The sequence below is a fragment of the Hemiscyllium ocellatum genome, chromosome 23, assembly GCF_020745735.1.
Source record: "Hemiscyllium ocellatum isolate sHemOce1 chromosome 23, sHemOce1.pat.X.cur, whole genome shotgun sequence".
In the NCBI taxonomy this organism is placed as follows: Eukaryota; Metazoa; Chordata; class Chondrichthyes; order Orectolobiformes; family Hemiscylliidae; genus Hemiscyllium; species Hemiscyllium ocellatum.
This window is the reverse complement of record NC_083423.1, coordinates 45,234,048-45,252,239: the sequence shown is the minus strand read 5'-3', so window position 1 is coordinate 45,252,239 and position 18,192 is coordinate 45,234,048. Positions and strand designations below refer to the sequence as shown.

The 18,192-nt window shown below is 40.7% G+C and overlaps 1 protein-coding gene across 1 annotated transcript in view; it reads left to right on the top strand.

Moving 5' to 3' along the window:
* The window catches only part of vwf (von Willebrand factor), a 121,528-nt gene that overhangs the window by 65,603 nt on the left and 37,733 nt on the right, over nucleotides 1-18,192 (top strand). Inside the window, exons 30-38 of the mRNA XM_060842954.1 lie at nucleotides 903-1,046; nucleotides 1,766-1,909; nucleotides 3,329-3,490; nucleotides 3,623-3,669; nucleotides 7,894-8,071; nucleotides 10,984-11,204; nucleotides 11,435-11,627; nucleotides 14,527-14,874; nucleotides 17,376-17,587. Coding sequence (XP_060698937.1) covers nucleotides 903-1,046; nucleotides 1,766-1,909; nucleotides 3,329-3,490; nucleotides 3,623-3,669; nucleotides 7,894-8,071; nucleotides 10,984-11,204; nucleotides 11,435-11,627; nucleotides 14,527-14,874; nucleotides 17,376-17,587 — 1,649 coding nt within the window. The remainder of the gene's footprint in view (nucleotides 1-902; nucleotides 1,047-1,765; nucleotides 1,910-3,328; nucleotides 3,491-3,622; nucleotides 3,670-7,893; nucleotides 8,072-10,983; nucleotides 11,205-11,434; nucleotides 11,628-14,526; nucleotides 14,875-17,375; nucleotides 17,588-18,192) is intronic.

Here is an 18,192-nt window from a genome sequence, read left to right as displayed (position 1 = left end):
TGGAAACAGAGATTGCAATCTGGGGAGAGCTCAGAGGCAGAGAATGAGGGGATTGGAAGGAATTCAGAGGTAGACTTTGAGAGGGTCAGTGAGACCAAAGATGGACACAGGAGTGAGTTCAGAGGTGATGTGGTAGACAATTGGAGAGTGATTGGAGACAAAAATGCATGGTTAGAGGCAGGTCAGAGATACAAATCGGCAGTCAGAGATAATGACATGGAAAATTTTAGGCCACAATCGGAAAGGCATTGCATTGTTGAATCAGAGAGTGGAATGAGAGGTAGGAGGATTAAAAGCAGAGTCAGAGATTAACTGAGTTGGTAATGCTTTGGAAAGCAGAAGGGGGAAGTTCTATAATTACTGAGTGGCATGTGGAACCCATAAAGGTAGAGACACAGTTTTAGATCAACTAGTTAGGCCTGGCATGGCTCCTATGCCTCCTGATCTATAAATAATGTTATAAAAGCAATAGATCAAGCCTGTATCCCCATGCTCTACCTGGCATTTTCTTGAAAGCTGGAATGCCTAGGCAATGATTAAAGATAGAGTAACTGTTAGAATGAGGGCATACCACTCCTGAAAAGGTTTTAGTGGTCAACCTAATTTCCCAGAGAGGAATAATCACCGACTCTGTTAAAAGATGAGTTTATTCCGCAGGGAAGTCGGATAGGTTCAATTTGTGACAGATTTTTAACGTTTTAAAATGTTAACTTCCCACCTGATTGAAAATCACTTGTGTTTTTGGTGAGGGTAAACATTCCTATCCTATTTAAGTTAGAATGTTGAGGAACCCTTTATTATTCCTGTCATGCTGCTCCATCCTACCATTTGAGCTTTGCTTTACGTACATAAGAGGAAATGTTGTGTATGTTTTTCCACCAAAACAGTTTTTTCTACTGCAGGAACAGATGCCACTCATATCTCTGTGCTGCAGTACGGAAGGGACATGACACAGGAAATTTCTTTCGATGAAAACCAGGAAAAGGAACAGCTTTTCGAATTGATTGACCAAATTCAGCAAAGGGTATCAGGACCAAGTCGCCTCGGTAAACATTCTCTGATATTAAAGTGTATTTTTTAAATTCAATTTTACATAAACACAATGGCTACAAGACCAGGTCAGAGGCTCGGAATACTGCGGCAAATAACTCACCTCCTGACACCTCAAAACCTGTCCACCATCTACAAGGCACAAGTCAGGAATGTGATGGAATACTCCCCACTTGCCTGGATAGATGCAGTTCCAAGAACACTCAATCATCTCAACACCATTTAGGACAAAGCAACCCTCTTGATTGGCGCTACATCCACAAGCATCTATTCCCTTTAACACTGACACTCAGTAGCAGCAGTGTGTACAATCTCCAAGAATTCCTACAGAAATTCACCAAAGTTGCTCAGACAGCACCTTCCAAATCCTTGACCGCCTCCGTCTGAATGACAATGGTAACACCACTGCCTTCAAATTCCCCTCCAAGCCACTCATCATTATGACTTGGAAATATATCACCATTTCTTCACTGTCACTGGGTCAAAGTCAAAGACCAGGAATTTCGTCCCTAATGTGGGTCAACCCACAGCAGGTGGACTGCAGTGGTTCAAGAAGGCAGCTCATCCCACCTTCTCAATGTGGGACAAGCAATAAATGCCCCAGCCAGTGACACCCATGTCCTAAATTTTTTTTTATTATTCCTTTATTTTATAATTTCTTTACACCAGCAAAAAAAGAGATATATTCCTGTAATTTCTCTATGATCTATTACAGGATCAGCACTCTCCTTCTCCGTACAGAATATGGTAATGGAAGCAAAAGGGGCAAGAGTTGGTATTCCAAAGATTGTCGTGATGATAGTGACTGACACCTCTAAAGATGATGTTGGTCGGGCAGCACAGGAAGCAGTGATAACAGGTAAGTCAATGCCCTTTCAAAAGTTCAGTACCTAGGAAGAGCCACACTGTTGGGGTTGCAATCTTTGTCTAATCTGTGGCACTGCCTTCCTCATGGATCCGTGTAAAAGATCCTGTTGCCCTGGTTGGCAGAAGAGCAGGGGAGTGCTTCTTCAGTGTTCTGCCCAATGATTACACCTCAATTAATAAAGGTAAAAGAGAAAAGTTACATAGGCTGACCAGACCAGAGGCCTGTTGTCTCATTGCAGAGAGACAACTAGTGGTGGTTTATCCTTTTATAGTAACCTCAGCCAGTGTGGGAATTGAACCCATGCCATTGGCATCCTTCTACCAACACCATAAGAGGAAAATAACTGGTTATTATCATATGGCTGTTCAGCTGAGCTCAGGTTGGCATTTTGTACATTGCAACAGTGGCCATTTGTTAAAAAAAATTTAATTGGCTATAGCATCTGCAAATTCTTCTTTCACCTCCGATTTAAAATAATCTCAGTAGCTGCTGGAAGTATTAGTTATCTATCTGTAGCTATCAATATTGATACAATGTTGTTTGGTTCATCTTAGTTATTTGCAACCTGACCAAAAATAATGTCAAAATGGATATTGGTCCTGTGAACTATGTCAATTATTTATTTTTAAATTTCATTTCGTGTCTGCTCACTTCTATGTTTCTACTCCACGTACAGATGAGTATAGTGTGCAGCAGTCCAGAGGAAAAAATGAATTAAAGTTTGGCACCAGATTATTGGATCACAGAGCTTTTCTGTTCAAAGTGGTGAAATTGTAGTCAAGATCAGAAATTATTCAAGGCATTTACAAAGGAAACAGACAAGCATAATGAGCTTATTTTATCCAAAATTCTATTGGAAGGATGTTGTGAAACTTGAAAGGTTTCAGAAAAGATTTACAAGGATGTTGCCAGGTATGGAGGATTTGAGTTATAGGGAGAGGCCAAATAGGCTGAGGCTGTTTTCCCTGGAGCATCGGAGGCTGAGGGATGACCTTATACAGGCTTATAAAATCATGAGGGGCATGGAAAGGATAAATAGACAAGGTCTATTCCCTGGGGTGGGGGAGTCCAGAACTAGAGGGTATATGTTTAGAGTGAGGGGGAAAGATATAAAAGGGACCTGAAGGGCAACTTTTTCTTGTAGAGGGTGGTGCGTGTATGGAATGCGCTGCCAGTGGAAGTGGTGGAGGCTGGTACAATTACAGCATTTACAAGAAATCCAAATGGGTTTATGAATAGGATGGGTTTAGCGGGATATGGGCCTAGTGCTGGCAAATGAAACTAGATTAGGTTAGGATATCTTTTGGACCAAAGGGTCTGTTTCCGTGCTGCACACCCCTATTACTCTATGACACTATATGAACATTCATATTAAAATCACTGCCTTTTTCTTAATCTCTTTTATTTTAGGTGTAACAGTGATTCCGATAGGCATAGGTAAAAAAATTGATGAGCAACAACTTCTAACCTTAGCTGGGCATAATCCAAACAATGTCTTTCACGTGGCTAAGACAGAAAATCTTCCCATCATGATGACAATTAGTAATAACTTTATGGAAACAATCTGTACAGGTAAGTCTCATAAATCAATATTAGTAATTAATCTTTAGATCAGAAAAATTAAATCAAATGATGAATTCCCTTGATTAGTTATTAACTGTAGCACAAACAGGGGTAATTCCAGTTTCCATTTCTCTTTCACAGCAACTTTACCTCAGGAATGCATTGATGACAAGGGGAATCGACGACAGGTATAATTTATTATTCAGAAGCTCTCATTCGTCAGAGTTTTACGGTCCCATAATTGCAGGTCCACTTGCTCACATATAACAAGGCCCATTTGCCCCATAATTTGCACCGTTTAAATATACACAAGACCTGAAGTTCTGCAGAATTACTTCCAAACCACCAACATCGCGTGGCAGAAATACAGTAGAAACTGTTGAGAAATAGCCTTTCTAGGAGGCTTCCAATGAAACCAAAATTGTGATTCGGGGGAAGGAGCAAGGAATGTCTGGATCTGGATCAAGATTAAGAATGTAGGGAAGTACAAACTGTCCCCAGGTTATGAATGGGTTCCACTCTGGAGTCTGTTCACAAGTTGATTTGAGTGCAAGTCAGAACACAATGCAGGACAAAATAAATTAGCTGTTTGCATGTTGAATCATTAAAGTTTCATCCATATATAGGACAACATTCGTAAAGTATGAGAATTAACAAGTCAGACATCCATAAATTGGAATTTGCCTTTACCAGATTAGAAAACATCTTGAGTTCCTCTAAGCAATCACCAAAATAATTTCTTCTCCCTTAGATATCTACCGAATTCTCTCCTGAATCATTTTCTATTATATTTGCCTTGCTTTATATCATCTTGGCCAGTTAGTAAGTCTACAACCTTCTTTTAACTTATACCTTCAGTTTTCCCTTGGCAACTTCTGAGGCTGGATTTGAGCGTAAATTGTCCATTCCCTTATGTTGAATGGTATTCTGATATTAGTTGCAAGCACACAATTACACTTCAACATTTGCGTTATTTAAGAATGAAGGCTACCTTTTTAAATTGTTGAAATTTCTTAGGAATTTCTTCAAATCCATACAGTGTGGAAACAGGCCCTTTGTCCCAATGAGTCCACACCGACCCTCCAAAGAGTACCCACCCAAACCCATTCCCCTACAGGATTACTCTATATTGACCCCTGACCAATTGTATAGTGATTTACGATGCTTGCGTTGATTGGAGAAAAGTTTCCAGTTGGGGTTAAGGGAAATTATAGACTTACACAAAGTGTGCCATCTGAATCCGAGCCCACATGGGCGGATGGTGCAAACCCAAGGGGGGAGTTTTGTTGCCAGCTGCTAATAAGAGGCTGCCCCAAAAGCACCAACAATGAAGGAGGATGTGCTTGCCTCTCCAATCTTCTGGACAAATCAAAGACCTGATACAGGTGGTTGCTACTGAGGTTGCACAGAGAAGAGAGTATCTCTACTCAAAAGGAAAATAAAATTGCAGTAATTGGCCACCTGGTGGTTGGCTGATAAATCATCGAACCATACAGCAGGGAAACAAATTCTTCAGTTCAACTAGTCCACACTGACCATGTTCCCAAATGAAACTAGTCCATCTTTCAGAATCACCTCCAACAACTACCTACCACTGATGTCAGGCTCACAGCTCTATAGTTACCAGGTTCTCCTTACAGTGTCTGTTAAATAAAGGCACAACAATCCTCTGGGACCTCACCTGTGGTTATAGATGATGCTAAAATTTCTTCTAGAGGCCCATAATATCTTCTCTAATACCCAGGGAAATACTGGATCTGGTCTCAGAGATTTATCCACCTTTATGTTTGCTAAGACTTCCAGCACTTCCTGTTCTGTAATGTGAACTGTTTTCAAAACATCAATATTTATTTCTCTGAGTTCGCTAAGCTCCATTTCTTTCTCCACAGTAAAATATTAATTTAATATCTCTCTCATCTCCTGAGTTTCAACACAAAGATGATCTTGTTGCTTTTTAAGGGACCCTACTCTCTCATTGGTTGCTCTTAACACACTTGTAGAATCTCTTTATATTATCCGTAACCTTATCTGCCAAAGCTATCTCATATCCCCTCTTTGCCTTTCTGATTTCTCTGTAAGAATGCTTCTACATCTTTTATACACCTCAAACGATTCATTTGATCCCAGTTATTTACAACTAATATATAATTTTTTAAATTCTTGACTAGAACCTCAATATCTTTATTCATCAATTATTCCTTAATTTTACCAGCATTAGTCTAACAGTAACACAATGCCTCCGAGCTTTTGTTGACACACTTCTGAAAACCTTCCAGTTGTCCATCATAGCTTTACTGGTGAACTATCTACTCTAATCAACTTTTGAAAATTATTGTCTCATACCATTAAAATTTGGCAGGTTAGCACTGCTGCCTCACAGCGCCAAAGACCTGGGTTCAATTCCTGCCTCAGGCGACTGACTGTGTGGAGTTTGCACGTTCTCCCCGTGTCTGCGTGGGTTTCCTCCGGGTGCTCCGGTTTCCTCCCACAGTCCAAAGATGTGCGGGTCAGGTGAATTGGCCATGCTAAATTGCCTGTTAGGTAGGGGGTAAATGTAGGGGTATGGGTGGGTTGCGCTTCGGCGGGTCGGTGTGGACTTGTTGGGCCGAAGGGCCTGTTTCCACACTGTAAGTAATCTAATCTAAACCATTAAAATTTGCCTTACTCCAGTTAGGATCTTTACTTTTAATGGAAGGCTTATCTTTTTCCATAACTGTTTTAAACCTAGGACAATTTAATCACTAGTCCCAAATTGTTTCCTTATTAACACTTCAGTCACCTGCTCCGTCGTATTTCTTAAGAGGTCAGATTTTGCTTCTTCTCGATTAGGAATATTTACATATTGATAAAGAAACTTTTCTTGAACAGATTTAACAAACTCCTCACCATCTAAGCCTTTAACACTATGGCAGTTCCAGTCAATGTTTGGAAAATTAAAATCCATAACTATTACAACCCTATGATTCCTCCATATATCTGAAATCTCCCTATATATCTGTTCTTCAATTTCCTGCTAACAATTGGGGGACCTATTGTATAGTCCCATCAAGATGATCATTCCTTTGTTATTTCCAATTTCAACCCATATATTTTCACTGGATGATTTTTCAAAAATTAATCTAAAATGCCAATTCCCTTCCTCTCTTTCCTCCACTTTTATGCTTCGTGCAGCATCTAAAACGCTGAACATTGACCTGCCAGTTCTGTCCTTCCCTCAGCCAAGTTTCTGTAATAACTATGATGTCGCAGTCCTGTTCTGATACATGCCCTGAGTTCATCAGCCTTACCTGTAATTGAAATAAATGCAGTTGAATTGTTCAGAGTTACTTCATTCTCTGGCTTTCTCTTGTCTGTCTTTCGCACCATTGGCAATATAAACCAAATCATCTGCTGACATTTCCACCATGTCCAAAAAGACTCCACCACCAGGGATATATTTCCCTCCCCACCCCTTTCCACCTTTTGCAAAGACCGTTGCCTCCATGACTACCTGGTCAGGTCCACGACCCCCTACAACCCACCCTCCCATCCTGGCACCTTCCCCTGCCAATGCAGGAACTGCCCACACCTCCTCCCTCACCTCCATCCAAGGCGCTAAAGAAGCCTTCCACATCTATTAAAGTTTTACCTGCACATCCACTAATATAATTTATTGTATCCATTGCTCCCGATGCAGACTCCTCTACATTGGGGAGACTGGACACCTCCTAGCAGAGCGCTTTAGGGAACATTTCTGGGACACCCGCACCAATCAACCACACCGTCCTGTGGCCCAACATTTCAATTCCCCCTCCCACTCTGCTGAGGACATGGAGGTCCTGGGCCTCCTTCACCGCCGCTCCCTCACCACCAGACGCCTGGAGGAAGAACGCCAGGGCATCAATGTTGACTTCAACAGTTTCCTCATTTCCCCTTCCCCCACCTCACCCTAGTTCCAAACTTCCAACTCAGCACTGTCCCCATGACTTGTCCTACCTGCCTATCTTCTTTTCCACCTATCCACTCCACCCTCCTCCCTGACCTATCACCTTCATCCCCTCCCCCACTCACCTATTGTACTCTATGCTACTTTCTCACCACCCCCACCCTCCTCTAGCTTATCTCTCCACCCTTCAGTCTCTCTGCCTTTATTCCTGATGAAGGGCTTTTGCTCGAAACGTCGATTTTACTGCTCCTCGGATGCTGCCTGAACTGCTGTGCTCTTCCAGCACCACTAATCCAGAATCTGGCTTCCAGCATCTGCAGTCATTGTTTTTACCTAATATCCCGCGTTAGCTGCGCCCTCTCAATATTTTCCACACCATTTTCCAAGGGCTGTTCCTCCCAGCCAGCTCTAACAGTTTGTTAAAATTCAGCCCAAACTTGAATGCAGTTATTGATTCCTAATGCTGCTTCCATTGCATTGTTTGCAGGCAGGAGAGAAGTGGATGTTGCCCGATAAATGTCACAGTTTCACGTGCAAAGCAAATGGAGAAGTGGTTTCCACAAATCATATAATAAACTGTGATAAGCTACAGAAACCCACCTGCAGCAACAATCTATCCAGCATCAAAATTGAGGAAAAGTGTGGCTGTCGGAATGCATGCCCCTGTAAGTAGCACAATAAGAATTATTTCCAGAAGGTATCTAGTGGGAGCAGGGACAGAGGCTGATTTGGAACTGGTTAAAAGACATTCTTTTCTCTCTGGATCAACTTTAGCTTGACAGTGCTGTTTAAAATCTTTCACAGAGCTTGCGATGTCAAGAAGGTGCATTCACTGATATGGTGTTCATGACACCAGTTTTATTTGTCTCTTGCTCTTTCTCTTTCATGTTACTTGGATGTTGGTCTTTAGGTCTAGATTTTTGGAGCTGTGCACTGACATCTAGTGTCCATGCAGCTGAGTCCATTTTCTGCCATTTGGTCACAGGGTTTGATACACTGGAGTAAAACCATGACTACAGGAAACTAACGCAGGCTGGAGTAGATTCTGAACTGCAGCAGCTTCTGGATACCTATTTAAAATATTTGTAAAAAGCAGGGCAAGAGGCACAGGGGTTGATTGCTCAACTACACCATACCAGCAGTAATTTGTCAGAATCAATTTCATCAGCCTGTAGTTGGCTCATACGGTTTCACGCCATTGGTGTTAATGAAGTGAAAGTTATGATTGACAAGAAAGGCCAAATCATTTTAGTTGATCTACTCAGAAAGATCTTGTGGTCTTCCCAATTCAGTCAGAGGTCACACAACGCCAGGTTATAGTCCAACAGATTTTATTTGAAATCACAAGCTTTTGGAGTACGGCTCCTTCGTCATGTAGTCACTTCACCAGATGAAGGAGCAGCGGTCTGAAAGTTTGTGGTTTCAAAGAAACCTGGAGGACTATAACATGGTGTCATGTGACTCCTGACTTTGTTCACTCCAGTCCAACACTGGCATCTCCATACCATGGCTGCCCAATTCAGCACCCAATTTGTTTTTATTTAACAAGTTCAGGCTTTATGCATCCATTACGCTCCCCAAATGACTACTCCACATATTATCGATTTTTGTATTAATAAGTTATGAACCCTTTATTCTAGGATCTCTTTGTTCTCTTTTTGCAATTAAACTGAAATCAATTCTCAACTTTACCTGAAGGTTATTGCTGATTATTTTTGGGTGGCTAAATTGAATGTTAGCAAGAAAAGTGTAAATATTCCCTGCTTCTCTTCATAGTCAAGTATCAGGGCTGCTTTTATACCCACCCACACTGACTCACAGTTCATTAGTTCAATGCCTCAAACAAAAAACTGGGACGTAAGTAACATAGCATTTCACAAGGAACCTACACTATCTGCTCAGCATTTGTTGCTGTCCACAAACCCAGAATCTTCTAATTTGGAGATATCTTCACCCTGAAAGAACTAGGATATTAAAAAAAATGTTTCAAACTGATATTAAACAGTAATATCAAAATAAGTCTCAAACTTTTACTTATTATGTCAGTTTCTATTCTGTTTTACTATTCATTTTGCTTTGTTGTTGTTTGAAGTAGTGTGCTGTGCCTTCTCTAGATGGCTGACTGACTCTCTTGCATTCTTATCACACCGCTACAATGCTTTGCCAAGCAGGATCCTGGACCAACACAGAGATCCATGGTTTCCAATGTCCTTTCAAAGAAGAGAGAGAGAGAGAGAGAGAGAAAGAGAGAGAGAAAGGGAGAGAGAGAAAGCATTCATAGAGTCCTTAAAGTGTGGAAGCAGGCCCTTTGGTCCATTGTCCACACTGACCCTGTGAAGAGCATCCCACCCAGTTCCACCCCATCCCTGTAACCCTGCATTCCCTATGGTTAAACTACCTAGCCTGCACATCTTTGGACTGTGGGAGGAAACCACAGCACCTGAAGGAAACCCATGCAGACACCAGCAGAATGCGCAAACTCCACACAGACAGTCACCAAAGGGTGGAATCAAACCTGGGTCCCTGGTGCGGTGAGACAACAGTGCTAACCACTGAGCCACAGTGCCTCCATCACATATATGGCCTACTTACCCCTTCTCCCCATGCTCAGAAGACGTGACTTACATTGGGTAAATTTCCAACAAAATCAGAAGTCACACAACACCATGTTATAGTCCTCCAGGTTTCTTTGAAACCACAAACTTTCAGACCGCTGCTCCTTCATCTGGTGAAGTGACTACATGATGAACGAGCAGTACTCCAAAAGCTTGTGATTTCAAATAAATCTGTTGGACTATAACCTGGCGTTGTGTGACCTCTGACTGAATTGGGAAGACCACAAGATCTTTCTGAGTAGATCAACTAAAATGATTTGGCCTTTCTGGTCAATGAGAACATTGTAAGCTTGTGTTCTCTGTGACCCCTCAAACACTGATGTCAACAAACTGGCTGATATTATTACCAGCATAAAAAAAAATTAATTTGTCATGAAACACATTAGGATGCACTGAAGATATGAAAGGCACAGGAGGAAATCATCTGTAACAATACAATATTGACATGAATTGGGCATTCATTCCGTTGCAGGTCATGGACCTACTGTCTTGATACTTAGTGCAATAATCTGTCTTAAAATGATGAAAAAGAGAATAGCTTTTGTTGAAAAGTTAAATTTGCTGTTAAACCTTATCACAAATGATCTGACAGTCTTTTCTTCGATACATCATGTTCCTTAAAACTATGGTGGAATTTGCTAGGGTGGACTGAGAGAAAATATTTGCCCTGCTGGAGCAATCCAGTAATAACAGCAATCGATATAAGGAAGTGACTAATTAATCTGAAAATAATTTAGGACCAATTCCTTACCTGGAAACTCACTACCATATGATGTGGTTAAGATGAATAACATAGATGTTTTTCAAGGGACACTGCATAATCAAATATTGATAGAATCAGCTAAAGTAGAGACTTGTGAGGAACATAAGCGCCGGTATAAACCAGTTGGTCAAATGATCGATTTCTGTGGTGTAAGTACAATCTGACATAAATTACACCTTTTTCCTTCTTTTATTAACAGGTGTATGCACAGTGACTGCAAAAACACAGTTTGTTACTTTTGATGGACGCGAGTTCTCATTGACCGGGAACTGCTCTTACTTGTTGCTCCAAGTTGATGATCAAGAAACAAAAATCATAATTCATAAGAGTCCCTGTCACTCAAACGCCAAAGAAAACTGCCTTAAAGCAATTGAAATAAAGCAATACAGCATTGCAACCCTGCTAAATGATGATATGACAGTAAGTGTATTCGAGTCTTTCTGATGTGACTAACAGAGCAAAACTATCCATTGTATATGCCACATTTTTTGGAGGGTTGAAGGTTGTGAAAAGGTGCTATATAAATGTATTTTTTAACTATTGAGGAAAGCGTTACTCAGCTGAGTTAATAATTACCAAATTCAGGATATGATCTTACATTTCTTGTACATAAAAATTTTAATCAATTCTGTACTCTTTCTTTCCACTAGGTTTCAGTCAATGGAAAATTTGTCTCTCTGCCTTTAACTGTCGTGAATATGGAGGTCATTGACCATGGGTCCAACAGCTTTGTAGCAAATATTCCAGATTTGGGAATAGCCCTTGTCTATAGTCCATTTAGCAACCTTTTCATTCTTTGGGTTTCTCCGACACTGTTCCACACCAGAGTATCTGGGCTTTGTGGTGAGTGGTGAAGAATTGTGGGATAAACAATGTTCTTCCAAGGCCTTTGTAGATTTTATTAATCTATGTAATGTTCTATTTTCGCAAGAAAGCCTGAATTCCAAGGTATCGAAATATGGGGTGATCTTTGATTTAAAGATAGCGCTCCAGTAGACTGGAAGTTGTAAGAGTACAAAGCAGACCTATGACAGGTACACAACAGACTTTTGGGAGGATAGCCTGAATGTTGGCCTATGGGTCAGGGACACGGAGTTGACATAATTCCCAGCTTTGCAAACCCTAATCAGGGAGGCAGTGTACCAGAAAGTTGGATTTTCATTTCAGTTACTGGGAATCTTCCTTGGAAAGAGTTCAAGTCAACCACTGGGGAGTGCAGATGGGCTGGACAACAAGTTGGTAAAAACAATGACTGCAGATGCTGGAAACCAGATTCTGGATTAGTGGTGCTGGAAGAGCACAGCAGTTCAAGCAGCATCCGAGGAACAGTAAAATCGACGTTTCGGGCAAAAGCCCTTCATCAGGAAGTTGATCTATTTCTTCTGCACTTCACCAAACTTAGATTTAAACAAAAAAGGAAAACTATCTTCCATCCCTCACTCCATCCTCTATTCACTCCCCATGAATTATCCATGTCAATCTATCCTCACCCATCTTGCCCATTGGCACCTCAGCCCCATGCCAATATATGCCCCTCTACCCTATCCCTATTGCCCTTTTTATAGTCCTTATGCTAATTCAGTACTTAAACATGTTAACTTATGAGCACCTACTTCAGACTCTGTCCCTTACACTCTCCGTGGCAAATCGCCCAGTATCCACCATTGCCTCAGGACCCAGATGAAAATAAAGTTGAGCCTATTGAAGAATTAATTTCAAATCTCATTTATAAAAACACCCATGAACTACATTAATTACATTGAATCCTTTACAAAAGCAAGCATTTCCATCCCACATTTTGGACTTAATAAACTCTTAAAACCTTTTTCTCAAACTTCACGCTGATCAGCACTCCACTGTGATATTAATAGGATATGAAATCAACCATGCAGCATGATAGCCGTCAAGTTTGTATCAACAGGCAAGTGAATTAAAAAGTACTTTTAGAAAAGCACTGCAGATTGTTCAAATATTTAAGAGATAGGAGAGTTAAATGCCTCAACAGTTTGATAGTTTCCTCTGACAACTCCAATCAGTTTGTTCATATTTTGCAAGTATTCACTTTTAACAATTTCAAGTTTTAAGTTTTGTAGAGGGAATCCCACCTTTCCTAAGGGACATTTGACTACTCCCAAACATATTCTGGGACCATAACTGAAAGGATACTTATTTTTCCAAAGAATTCTTGATAAATTTAGATATTCTCCAGTAGATGTAAAATGTACAAGTTATGTTTTGGATACCTCTATAGCAAAACCTGTATCTAACTAAAGACAACTTCCCTATTAACATGTGCAGTTGCTTCAATGAACAACATCTTCCTGTTTGCTCCTGTGAAATTGTGGGTACGGGATTCAGAGGTGGTACTTCCAGATTCAGCTTTCAGTGCCACTTTCACTGAGATGGAGACCCCCCTTTGGCTGTGCAAAATGCTGGGCCTATAATCAGACTAAGTGTGGAGTCATGTCAGACTAGGCAAAAGTGAGGACTTCAGATGCTGGAAATCAGAGTTTAGAATAGAGTGGTGCTGGAAAAGCACAGCTGGTCAGGCAGCATCCGAGGAGCAGGAAAATCGTCAATTTTCCTGCTCCTCGGATGCTGCCTGACTGGCTGACCTTTTTCAACACCACTCTAGTCATATCAGACTGTCAGGAACATTCTTCTTAGAGTTTTATCTTGTTACTTCATAGAGTTTTATCTTGTTACTTCTACTTCACCCAGATTACAGCATTAATGCATGTGTTCACAAGGTTATACAATCTATTCAATTGGATGAATTTTTCTTGTCCTTATTTTCTTATGTTTCAATGTTCTGTTTTCAAGTTAACTAAAATTTCTATCCTCATTTATATTCTAACTCAAGAGAACTTATTAAATTACCACTGAATATCACCACCTATTCTTACTGTACCAGAATTGAGTGCCATTTGTAGACTAGTTGACAGGATCTATCTGAAACCAGCCCATCCTTCCCCTGGGGAAGACTCTTGCATGAACTGAATGAGAGCAATCAAGCCTGAAATCTGAAGTTCATCACATATGCTGAGATCCCAGGGTGAATTGTAGAGTGCAGTAGACTTAAATAAATAAACATAATTCCAACAGTGTAGAAAGCGACTATTTAACCCTTCCAGTCTTCTGTAAAGCATCCCACCTAATCCCCATATTTTACCATAGACATCCACAATATGGGCAAGTTAGCAAGGCCAATCCACCTAACCTGCATATCTTTGAGAGGAAACTCATACAGACGCAGGGAAAATGTGTAAACTCCACAAAGGCATTTGCCCCAGGCTGGAATTGAACCCAGGTCCCTGGTATTGTAAGGCAATAGTGCTATGTACTAAGCCAGTATGCCACAAGTTTACACGGCTGTGATTCTGAATTTGATCCACTACTGAAATGATCTTATTGAACAGTGTTGAATAATGTGTTGGATTTGAATAACTTTGAAATTTTGATCATTTAATGAAGAAAGTAAAGAGGATATGGAGTCATGACCCTGATTTTCGTTGTTCCAACCCAGGCCTCAATTCCCTCTCCAAAGTCTTTACCTCTCTCTGTACCTTAAAAAGCACTTTTAAGATCTACCTCTAACCTTTGGTCAACTATCTTACTATCTCAATATGTATCGAATGTTGTCTGATAAGTTGCCTTTGGGTTGCATTGCCATGTGAAATGTGATACTTAACTGTTTGGTTAACATTCTAATTAGTGACTTTTTTTATTTGTTTGCATCAAGGTAAATGTGACAACAATCCACTCAATGATTTTGAACTCCAGGATCATTCTGTTGTTAATAACAGTCTCACGTTTATAAAGGATTGGACTCTGAAAGAATCGTCACAGGGTTGTTTTGAACAAGTGCTCGACACATCCCCGGATTGTAAATTAACTGGAAATGAGTGCAGCATTTTGCATTCCGCAATATTTGATGAATGCAGGAAAGTAGTCGATGTGCAACCATATCTCAGACAATGCGAACAGGAAGCCTGTAACAAGAATGATATATGTGACTCCATTTCAGCATATAACTTCCGATGCAATCTTATGGGCATCTGTGTTAACTGGAGGTCAAATGATTTTTGCTGTAAGTGGACTTTTTTTTGTATTGATCTAACAAGTGTCTTTTTGGATAATTAACAAGCAGTGATAGGAATAAGTTACCTCAACACACATTTTATTTTGACTTATTTCTCATAAACTGAACTGCTAAATGTGTGAGTGAAGTATGAAGATGATTCCATAGATAGCTGGAGGCAAACTCTTTGCTTAGGGGGAGAAACCAGAATAATCAGTTGTAAATTTTGAGATTCAGGCCAGGTGTTTGTGCCACTTTTTCTATATCCATAGAGTGGTGGTCCTTTCTGTGGATTGCCACTTTGCTGTGGTGCAAGGCTTGAATGTTCCTTTGATCCAGAGAGCAATGCCATTGGGGGTTCTCAATTCCTGGCAGGATCACCTGACAGTAAAACGGGAAGGGAGGAACCAGACAAAATGCAATCCTCAGTGGTCAGCCTGGTGGAAGATATTTGAGTGATACCAAACGCTGTGATGGTAAATGAAGGCTACACCAGTTAAGAGATTCCCCAAGGTTATAAGAATGTACAGATAAATGATAGAAAGATGAAAGTAGGTCATAGTCTATTAGTGTTGCCACTTGAAGGTTTATTTTTCCAAGGTGAAGTGATTGGAAAATTGAAGTCAGAATTCAGCAGCTATGACAGCCAGGTTAGATTAATTGTTAGAGTTTGCTTCCACCAGTAGACTGAACAGAAAGGTCTTAGAGGATTGAAAGTTCTGTTGTTTCACAGCACTGCGGGTTGTGGTCATTGGTAGGGTACAGCAGACCTTTAGTTGGTTTTCCTCTCTCCATTTCCCTGTTGAGAAGCCTCTCTCTGTCAGTATCTCTCACTATTCCTCTTAGAGTTCTGTTCAAGAATGTACCTCATCATCTGTCTTATGCAGTTCAAACTGAAGATAGCTACAATCCTGAAACTGTTGCATTAGTTTTAGTGTTAGTGCTGGCTACTGAACTGCAGATAGTTAATACACATGGTTAACTCCTGAAAAGGGTGTGAAGAACACTAAGGTGTAGCACATCAAATATTGACAGTCTGAAGCCTCCAAACCAGTGCGAATTATGCATTATCAATCTGTCAGTCAGGTTCGCAAAAATGCACAAAGCAATCAGCACAGAACTTGTTGGGTGGGGTGGCACGGTGACTCAGTGGTTAGCACTGCAGCCTCATAGCACCAGGAACCCGGGTTCAATTCCAGCCTTGGGCTGTGTCTCCACTCTATGTGGAGTTTGCATGTTCTCCCTGTGTCTGCATTGGTTTCCTCCCACAGTCCAAAGATGTGCAGGTTAGGTGAGTTGGCCAGGCTAAATTGCTCTTGTGTTAGTCAGAGGGGAATGGGTCTGGGTGGGTTACTCTTCAGAGGGTTTTTGTGGACTTGTTGGGCCAAAGGACCTGTTTCCACACTGTCGGGAATCTAATCTAAACTTTACCCCAAATTCTAAAACTTCCATAAATAGAGATATCATCCCTCAGCTCACTAAGATTGGCTGATAAGCTCTTTTATTGCAAAAATATAATTATTCACAAAAACATCTGTATATACATACATAATTGCTGAAGCTGTTCTGTATAGCCTGTACAGAAGAACAAACAAACATTGAAATTTGACATTCCCTGCAGTTCCAAAAATCCCAAGGCACTTCTTACTAATGCTGAGCTATATTTACATTCATTTGAGGCACTGAGAAGGTCTGTTAACTGAGCAGACCCCCATTGTACTTTGGTAGAAAGACCTTAGACCTTTTCCCACTGTGACTTGATTGCAGCTACCCCAAGTTTCAGTGCATCCCTCAGAGGAAACCCATGCAGACACAGGGAGGACATGCAAACTCCACACAGGCAGTCACCCAAGGTTGGAATCAAACCCGGGTCCTTGGTGCTGGGAGGCAGTAGTGCTAACCACTGAGCCACCATGCTGCCCTCTTGGGCTTGTTGGGCCAAATAGCCAGTTTCCACACTGTAGGAATACTTGGTGCTTGTTGGAAAGTTCTAATGATGAAGTATTCATCCAAATGACTTTGACAGTCTGCTCAGAGAGCACCCCAACTGGATCTACCCTTTCGTTTTCCCTGAGGACGCTACATGCTGACCACTTCCTGATGGAATTGTGGTCAAAGGTGGTTTTCTTTGCACATTTCTCCATGAAGGACAAATGATACAGGATGGCCCAGCTACTTGGAGTGATCTGCAGCATTGAGGCCTGACCCATCATGTTGAACAGAATGTATTTGCATGTGTCAACATAAATGCCTGCAAACGGCTATTTACTACATAATTAAATTGTTGCTGTTTTGTTATTGACAGTAAAATTTGATTGTAGATGTGTCTGTTGAACTTAACAAATGCATACCACAATTCAGGGCACAGCATCAGTGAAAGGAAATACCGAAGAGAGCTGTGTTAAACCCTAAACCACTGAAAGGACATTTCCCATGGTTCTTTGACAGTTTGAACACAGTTTTACAATTTGCATTGGCTTCCTGCCTAAATTGTTATTCCTTGCCTTTAGCTATTGAGTGCCCCGATTCCTTCGTTTACGAACCTTGTGGGATAAATTGCATCCAGCATTGCGATAACCTTGCGACAAAGAACACAACACATTGCCTAGATTCTCCGACTGAAGGCTGCTTCTGTCCAGAAGGGAAAGTGCTGCTGGAAGGAAAATGTGTCACAGCTGATGTCTGCAGTCAATGTATTGATGATCAGCAAATTCCTCGTCAGGTATTTAAAGTCAAGTAGCAAGATTGAAAGACTTAAAATCTGCTCCTTTTAAGTATGCAAAACTGTAATAGGCTTGATTCTGAAAATTTGAAATAAAAGCATTAAAAAAAAATCTCAACAGTTCAGACAATAGCAAAGGAGGAACAGTTATTAGGGGGCAATTTTAACCTAAATTTGGCTATTAGTAAACCTGTGTTCTTAGCAGTGTGCCAAAAGATCAGGTTCAAGCCTCTCCTGTCTTGTCTTGGAGGAATGTTAAGATGTGTCTGAACAAGTTGATCAACAAATATTAAAGTTAATGATCTTTCACCATCATTAAATCAATGTTAGCTATGAATTCTTTAATGATTTAATCAAATTCAATAGCACCAATTTGCTAGAGAGTAAAATTTAGGGATACAGTCACATCATTAAAATGTCCTATAAGCAATGTTGAACCTAATAAAGGGATATGAAGAGATTAGTCAGGAAAAAAAAGTAATGGCTCATTTTGTAATTAATATGCCAGAAATCTCAAAAGGTCAAGATTAAAGTCCCTTTTAAAAACACAATATGGTTCTCCGTACTGATGCATCGTGAGACCACAGTATCACATTGCAAATCAT